General features: G+C 38.8%; 1 protein-coding gene across 1 annotated transcript; it reads right to left on the bottom strand.

The window, feature by feature from the left end:
* Positions 1–1,822: 1,822 nt before the first annotated feature.
* LOC139742139 (cytochrome P450 2U1-like) lies at positions 1,823–9,044 on the bottom strand. The gene is made up of 7 exons (XM_071652706.1): positions 8,687–9,044; positions 6,541–6,683; positions 5,646–5,949; positions 4,241–4,449; positions 3,384–3,565; positions 2,563–2,681; positions 1,823–2,004 (listed from the first exon to the last, which is right to left on the bottom strand). The coding sequence occupies exons 1-7, from the start codon at positions 9,042–9,044 to the stop codon at positions 1,823–1,825; spliced, it is 1,497 nt and encodes a 498-aa protein (XP_071508807.1).
* Positions 9,045–9,248: the final 204 nt, after the last annotated feature.

Raw genomic sequence — 9,248 nt, forward strand, 5'->3', positions numbered from 1 at the left:
TTTCGTTTCATATGCTTTATCATTAAGTTAAATTTATTTCATTTCATAAAAAACAAGCAAAATATAGCCGACATTATGTTAGTGTTGAAAACGAATCTTCAGATTGCTCACAAAGACAACAGCAATGAAGGCAAAAATGCACCTGTGGAACTCTTTTTCACATTTATAGAAAACTGACAGATGTTTGAATAATACATTCAGTAGGAATTCATCTCTTATACCTCCTAATTGGTATGATCCACTAATCACTATCTCTCGGTGCAGTGCGTGCGATTCTATACTTTTTGTGTGGCGGTTTTTGTTCTTATTAGTGGTTAATGTCAGCTCCCAGAAAACAAATACAAAAACTGTCCATAGACATTGCTATAAACTAGTCCTATAGCTACGTCACAAATCATAATCCACCTCTGTTATACTTATATAGAGTACATGTAGAGAATATGATCAAAGTAAGGCATAAATAGTAGTGCATGACACCTCCGTATAGATGAACAATTCAGTTTTATTACAAGATTGCATGTACACATTACAGCTTTGGTATGAGATGGGCGCAATGACACAATTATGAAAACTGCTTCCTTTTACACGAAAATATCACTTTGCGCACGTCACAGCCTGGCCTAAAAAGTGGGATTCCCTGTACAGTACAGTATTACCAAGTCTTTCTTATGTGCATTATAATGTGTACAGTACAATTTTGACAAAGACTAAAACACATGCAATACAATTCAATTATCAACATCAGCCATCCGAGTTATACTATTATATATTGTATATACATGTATATTTAATGATAATGATTTGATATAAACTTATGCTCATTCAAGATAAAAATGATAAAAATAGATGAAATCTCAACAATTACACACTCTTCTATTCACTAATCATTATCATCGTAAGACATATATACAACAGTACAATAATGCTCTTTAATTGCATAATATCTTTCCTTCTCAACGTGCATTTCTTTGCAAGCGTAATGATTGGAATGCAGGGTTGGAGGTATACCCTGTGGAAAAAAAACAAACTTTTTTGGCTACCTTTATTCTTTAAGTTCTTCTATAATCATCTCTCTTCTTCAGTCTTTTTTTTTTTGCATTTTATTTCCTTTTTGATGAAAAGAAATAAAATGGTTTAAGTTAACAATATTGTACAGTATTATGTCATGTTATTTGCATTCAGCTGTGTAAAAAAACTACTGATGTTTTTCTTTCTGATTGTGGAACACTTATTATCGTGAAAAACATTTTTTTTTCTTTAATCCGTACGAAAGATGACATCCCAGGAATGTAAAAAGGAACATAACACGAATATCATACAAATAACTCACGAGTATTACCCCTCTGATCCTGGGGAGAAATGATCCTTTGTTGGTTAAAGTTATATCGCTGATAAAAGAAACCCCGCCCTAACCTCTAACAAATCAAAGTAAATACGGAAGAAAAAAAAAGTCTGCTATTGGTTGCCAGTATGACTACAGTGATTTTTACTCATGCAGTGTCCGATCCACATGTATATAACTACACTGTATACACCATAATATGGTGGTTGCATTACAATGTCTGGTTTTTGTTTGTTTGCTTGCTTTTTCTTGGGGGGGGGGGGGTTAGTGACTGACAAAAAAAAAATGTGGGTTTTTTTTTTCATATATATATATATATATATATATGAACATACATACATATCTGAAAATGCATGAGTGTATGTGCTGTTTGCGCCTCTAAGATAGCAAAAGTGTGAGATATAGAACAAATTTAGTTATCCGGTTTCTAAGCAGGATCTCTTCTTTAAGAGTTTCTGCATAATCCAGGATGTCATTGAATTAGTCATTCCAAGGATAAATCTGGATTCCAAACGGTGCTGGGTCACGGGTCAAATCCATAAAACCTTCGAAGGAGACTGATTCGCTGGGCGGAAGTGAAAACTTGACCTGTTGCATGATGGTCGTAAAGAAGAGGAATAATTCCATCTTGGCCAGCTGCTCACCCATGCAGACGCGTTTCCCTTGAAAGAAGAATACAAAACAAACAGTATTGGCAATTATTTGAGTAAAGACAAAATCATCAATGTGCAATATGGGCAGATAAATCATTGGTTTCCTTGACTTAATGTATAAGGCGAACACTTGTGGATTTGCAGTTAGATTGTGAGAGGTTGCTGATGTGTGTATGTGTGTGTGTGTGTGTGTGTGTGTGTATTTTAAGATGATGTATGAGCACTTGGTGTGATAAACATGAGCGAGTAAGGCTCTGTACTAATTCCCGATCCTAAGCCTTTGAAGGTAGTTTCGAGCTTTGCATAGTGATAAAAGTGGGCCAAAAAGGACCATCTTCAGATAAGTGAGAGACTAACTCGAAAAAGTTGGAAGTGAGAAACGCCATTCCATCCATTATCGCTGCAGTGGGCCGCAAACTACAGCCATCAAAACGAAAGTTGTATCACTATGTGCTTGAAACTCCAGGTTAAAATTCCTGTGAATTGCCATCTATACAAAAAGTATGGAGGGGACACCGCCCATGTGTGTGTGTGTGTGTGTGTGGGGGGGGGGGGGGGTCAATTTACCGGCAGAGAATGGGAGGAAGTTCTTCGGTTGCTTGACGACAGTCCCATCATCCTCCAAGAATCTCTCAGGATTGAACTTATCTGGGTCAGTCCACACATCTGGATCACGATGCAGAGACCTTTCATGATGAAAATAAAACATTTTATTCATTAAAAGAAATCCACAAATGTTTCGTTTTCTGCCAAGCTACGATGAGTTAATGCAACTTTCTATGCAATGAAAATCAAATAATTGAATGCAATCATTATTGTAGGCCCAACAACAAATTTAATCACGAGAAAGCTTGTCCAAGATGAGGTGTGAATGCGATTTCATTCGGTACTTCAAATTTTTCGTGTTGCACCTCGTTAAATATTCTCCCATTGGTTTGTGTGTATATATATATATATATATATATACATATATATACATATATACGTAAGATTGTATATATACTGGAATGTTTTGCTGAATACATGCAGATTGATCTTGTTTTTACGGATTTTTGACAGTCACATTTCACGATATACACACAATACAATGTACACAGAAATGAATGCATTTTTATAGAACTGCGTCTTGATCGCGAGAAAGGAGATATATATCCTCCAAAAGAATAATGTATGGAAAACAAATAAATAACTTGTCCGGCAAATAATTGAAGAATACAAATTTAAGTTTCGCAGAATCTTAAAAACATTATCTTCCGCAAGTGTATTCACTCAAAAAGTGATACGTACAATAGTACATGTAGTTTTAAACATTTAAAATAATTCCAGATACTAGTAAGGAAGATTCCATATCTTTTTCTTCTTTTTTTCACTAATGGCACAACGCTTACCAAAGATTGAGTAAGACTTCTGTTCCCTCAGGAATGTTCTGACCACCTGCCGAGGTGTCTTTGACCGTCATACGGGGCACGATCGGTGCCACGGAGGCAAGCCGCTGAATCTCGAGCACTGTAGCTTCGGTGTAAGGAAGCTGCCCACGGTGTGACATGGATACCTGCTGGTCTCCAACGATCTATATACGTGGGATGAAATAAAGACAATCAAAACAGATAATGAATACGAAATCCTGTTGCCGCTGGAGGATAACATTGTAGGCGTGTGTGCTATAATATACAATTTGAGCTTGATGGAAAGTTTGTTCGATGCAGAGGTAATCTTCACTACAATACACTTATTGTACTAACGTGTGTCATTCCCTTATATCTTCTTCATGTATGTATGTTATATTACAATTGCTGACCAAATAATAATAAAAATGATAATAAGATGATAATAACGATAACAATCATCATCATCATCTTAAAATCTCATGACACAAATAATCATCTTTATCAATACAGGTCATAAAACCTGTACTCTCAAGATTTGAGACAACGTATAATCATGATTATGTATATAAAAATACCTAGTAACCATAAAAATATCCATCCAGTGACGGTGGGAGAAAACAGTGTTTTCTAGCCAAGTCGGAGCCTAACATAAGTTTCAATTCTGTCAAACAAGGGAACAACATTATGGTGCCACGCCCACGAAGACTGCTGGTCGCATTGTCCTGTGGTAGCCATATAGCTCCATCTCACTCATTCCCCTCCCCCTTAACAATTAGTGCCACGCCCATGAGTTTTCATTGGTCCACTTCACCCATTCCCGGACCTTTCACCCCCTCCCCTTCCCCACTCGATCCTACCTTCTTTATCTCGTCATGCACTTTCTGCTGGACATCGGTATGGACGGCAAGATACTTGATGGCCCAGGAGAGAGTGAGGGAGATGGTGTCCGTGCCCGCCAAGAACAGGTCCAGCAGGTCGAAGTGGAGTGCCTCAATGGTAAACGTGTCCGGGTCAGACTTCCGGTGCACCAGGTAGGCATCGAGGAAATCGTGGATTTCCGGTTCACCTGAAGAGTTGAATATAACATTGGAAAATTATGACTACGAGAGCAATGATGATCACAATAAAGATATACACGAACAAAGTAGGTATGATAATTACTATGAACGAATATTGATGATAACAATGATGATGATGATCATACAATAATTAATTACAATAATGGTGTTTAACAATTATAAACATAATACAATTATTCACGATTATCTATACAATCATTTCGATTATCTTCATTGTATTTATTGTCAACATTATGACTATAAGTAGTAGTTTTACAACTGCTATAACCGTTACAATAATTTCAATCATTTTAATACGAATAATTGCCAATAATCTACGATGATCTCCAGATAGTGAAAATGCTCATACATAATTCTAATGGATGAATATACAATGTCAATGAACAGTTATACATTTATATTCTACGAAAATGTTTGAAGAGGTTACGTCATGAGGTATAAGTCAACTGCATTTAATTGTGTATTGCAAGCAACAGCCGATTAATTTTTAGCGGAATATCTTCTTCATGAAAAAAAGGGTTTGACGTGATTCATCCAAACATAAACGATTAAGAATATTTAACCAGTAAATTGACAAGGTAAACGAAAGAATTTTGTGACGTCATTATCCAGCAGACAATGCGATGGCCTTGTTTCAATACCTGTCTCCAGGGAGGCTTTTTGTCTTGTTTCGTGATAGCTTGGCTCGGGGAGGTGGGAAGAGATTCCCACCTCCCTGCTTGGCTAACGAATGTTGGTTCATTTCACAGCAATCCTTAAAGCCAGCCTCCCTTTCTCCCTTTCCATTGAAATAACCTCTCCTGCAGTGGTCTAGCTTTTCTCAAAAGACAAGTGTTTGGGTGATGTGGTTCACTGACTATGTTTGGTATTCAAGAGTCAATTCAGGTGAAATAAGGGGATCGTCAGGGCGCCGCCGTATTGTACTTTGTTTTCACCGTACACTTCGCGAGAAGTGAGGTGGTAGGCAGCCACTCCTTTACACAAGAGACCTTTGTTCTATTTCCGTCAGAGGGATAGAATGTTTTAGCTTAATTCTAATCACTGGAGACAAATTATGAAATAAAGATTATGACATCTCTCATTCCACTATCCTATCTTGACTATGACAAAGGAATTTTTATAACGCTGATATTATTCATCCAGCAGGTCGCTTGGGCGTGGTTACTCGGAGTCACTTACTCACCAGTCGCCGCGTCCAACCTCGCCTGGTGACTCTCGATCTGTTCGTTGAAGATCTTCTTCACTACCTCCCATGTCGAGAGCAAATCCCGCCATTTCTTGGAGAATTGCATGATCGGCCAGGCGGACGGCACGAGTGTCAACAAGGCTCCCTCGTTGCCAACCATGAGGTGTCGGACGTTTTCCATGAGCTCGCTGGCCGAGTCTGACCCATGTTCTTCTCGCCTCTTCATGACAAGGGTGCAAATTACGTTGGAAGAAGTCACCCCAAGAGCTGTTCGAGGATCTATCACTGAACCTCCGGTGCTCTGTGGAATAAATGTGGGGAGGGGTGGGAGTTAATTACACTGTAACGATGGAGTTTCATGAAAATTAATTGATTTAATGTCAACAAACCTTACTCAAATAAAAGTCACTTCATAAAGCATAATCTTTACAGATCTTGTCTTTAAAGTAAAATCAAACGAGGTCAGTCGTGATTCCCTGTACTTGCAGTATTTTTTTCTGTTTCTGTGTATAATTTCTTGAGGATAGCTAGTTTTTAGTCGCTTTGTCGCGATGAAAGGGCTGTCATTCCATCAAGAATCATTACACATGCTTATAGTGACGACCCCTGCAACGTGGAACATGTCACGGAAGAGAAAATGGCACGATCTATTTTAATTTGTTTCTACATATATTCCCTTTGTTTTTAAAACTTGCCATTCTGTCCCTTTTATCTTTGTACTTTCATTTGTACAGCGCATTCTTGGAAAAAATAAATTGTAGAAATAAATTGGAGCTGATAATGCGGAGGTAACGACTAGAAAATCTGCATGAATAACGGAAGCGATGATGAATATGCATAGCAAAATGATATACCCCCTTCCTACTCCAAATAAAGGGTAATGAACTACAACCTTGAAGTACTTGACGAGGTGGTTGACTTCTTCCTGGATGAGTGGTTCAAGGGACACCTTTCCAAATCCCATACCTCTCAGGGTGGTGTGAGCGAACTTACGGTGCTGTTTCCACATCTCGTCAGCTCGGGTGTCGAAAATACCTGGAAAATATCCATTCAGAATATAATATATATTCACGTAGGCAATAATATTTCCGCATTTACAGAATCCCCGTGTATATTTGAGGTAAATTACCCTTTGATATCATAAACGCAAATGACTGCATAATTCACGTCAGTGAATACCTGGAAGTATATGGCTTTAAAATACTATAAGTACGCCGAACTGTGACTAAGCTCACTACGAAAATCAAACATAATAATTATTATTCAATATTGAATTGAGGTATACACTTCTGTAAACCAAGCTGGTATAAACTGATTTTTTTTTCTTCACATTTTTACATGAGTTTTTAATATATTATAAAGGTTTTCCTCTCTAGTTCTACTTAAAGATGAAGTTTGGCTGAATTTGACCCGAGAAATAAACTAACTTTGGTCATAAGCACTAGCCGTAATTTTGCAATCCTTGTCGCGGCGCAGCTATAGCAGCCATTCTAAATTACAAATTCAATGTACGTCTATCAAGAACAGCGCGACTTAATTTTCCCTTTATGTAATTTCTGGATGAGAAAAAAATCATGAAACAATGTAGGCCTACACATCCACAAATGTTGGTGGCTTGATATCTATTTCCCGTGGCATTTCTGGAGGGGAGACCTCTGAATTGCCACCGCTGCATGATGTCGAACATATTGCTGTAGGTACCGATAGAATATGGTCGTGATAGCCACAGCCTGATACTCGGTGGTATGCTCCTAATTTTACTACCACAACTGCAGTGTACAGCCATTTTGCAATTAACTAAACATTCGTGTTAGTACAGTTGCAAACTACTATACTACTACTACTAACTACTACTACTACTACTACTACTACTACTACTACTACTACTATACTACTGTAAGAGTGCTTGTTTTATGTATTGGTAGCGTGGTGTGCACTCATAACTGTAGTATACGATGTCAAGCCACAGTCGAATATTAGTCCATTGCAGGAGACCAAGGTGGTGGTTCCAAGATATACAATTTAGTTTATTAGATATAATGATCAGGGGGGCGTTTCATCAACGAGTTCGTCGGAGTTTTCACCGACAAATTTGCTATCAGCCAATCAGACCAAGGATTTCATTAGCTTTAAACCGTTGTCAGTGTAAATCCTTGTGTCTGATTGGCTGATAGCAAATTTGTCGGTGAAAACCTCCGACGAACTCGTTGATGAAACGCCCCCCAGGAATTCCAGAATGGTGCATAATACTGACGAGGGAATATTGCCGGTAGTATATATAAAGAATACTGTTCCACTCCTTCTTGGCACATGACCGAACAGAGTCGGGGCCGGAGTAAGATTGATTCCTCAACTCCAGAAGCATAAGATACATAGGGACATGGATAGAAGTTAAGATATTAGTAGGAGAGGGTCTATGATGTGGGGATTATAGGTTCATTGAACAGTACTGTGTAAGGGACTGGCGGTGGGAATTGTAAACAAAGTTAGTCTGAATTACTTACAGAACAAGAGGAAGGATTAAGTATTAAGTTCATTGCGGATTACTAGAGGAAGGAGTATATTGTGATGGTGGGCTTTTACACAGGAAGTTTACATGGGAGTTTGATGACATTGTTGATGAAAGAATATAAGAACTATTAAACTGTGGGAATTGTAAACAGGAGTTTACATGGGAAGTTCAATGACATTGCCGACTAATGAAAGAATATAGGAACTCTGAAACTGTGGGAATTGTAAACAGGGTTTGGGGTGGATATTTCTCCATCTTACACTACTACTACTACTACTACTACTTACATGTATATACTACCATGGTCGATGTACGACTCTTGCCAATAACATGCATTTTGCACTACATGCATATTGCTTACATCTATCTCAGTGTTGTATGATACAGTACAGGAATGATGCATACTATGGTATCGATCGAGTTCACGTGAACATACATGTACTATACTCACCGCTATGATTATCATTACCACACATACTAGCTACTTTATACTTCTGACTATCTTCGTGGAGTCACCTATACCTACCAAGTCGCTTGGTGTTGACTGACTTGAAGATGATCGACTCCGCTCGGTCACCGAAATCGTTTCCCGCTCTCACCGTCACCTCTTTGATCTCTTCCCATCCGTTGACGATCACAGCTGGTCTGCTGCCGAGATAGAGCGTGTACACGGGTCCGTACTCTTTTCCAAGCTCATTCAACATGTTGAGAAAGGCGTCGTGTTCTGGAAACGACAACAGGTTCCCGAAGAAAGGCAGAGGTCGAGGACCCTTCGGTAGTCGACCTCTTGCCCCGGGCTTTAAGATGGTCCAAATGACCACTACAGTGAGGCTGAACAGACATAACGTTGTCCAGTTTGACTCGAGGAAGCTTTGAGTCTCCATGTTGCGCGTATACGTGAGACGACCTTTGGCTGGTACTATATTATTATCTGTTGCGCTATCACAGGCGGCTCGTCCGAAATGACGCTCCGGCGGGTCGGTGCACTGTTACATGTAGTAAGTACAATTGTAGTACTCGTTATAAAGCAGGGCCAAGATGTGTTGATCTTTCATGCGCATGACTTCTCAAGGAGCCAGCTAGCTCAA

The sequence above is a fragment of the Diadema antillarum genome, unplaced genomic scaffold, assembly GCF_040938485.1.
Source record: "Diadema antillarum isolate AM-2024a unplaced genomic scaffold, OU_Dant_1.0 seq00000981_RagTag, whole genome shotgun sequence".
Taxonomy (NCBI): Eukaryota; Metazoa; Echinodermata; class Echinoidea; order Diadematoida; family Diadematidae; genus Diadema; species Diadema antillarum.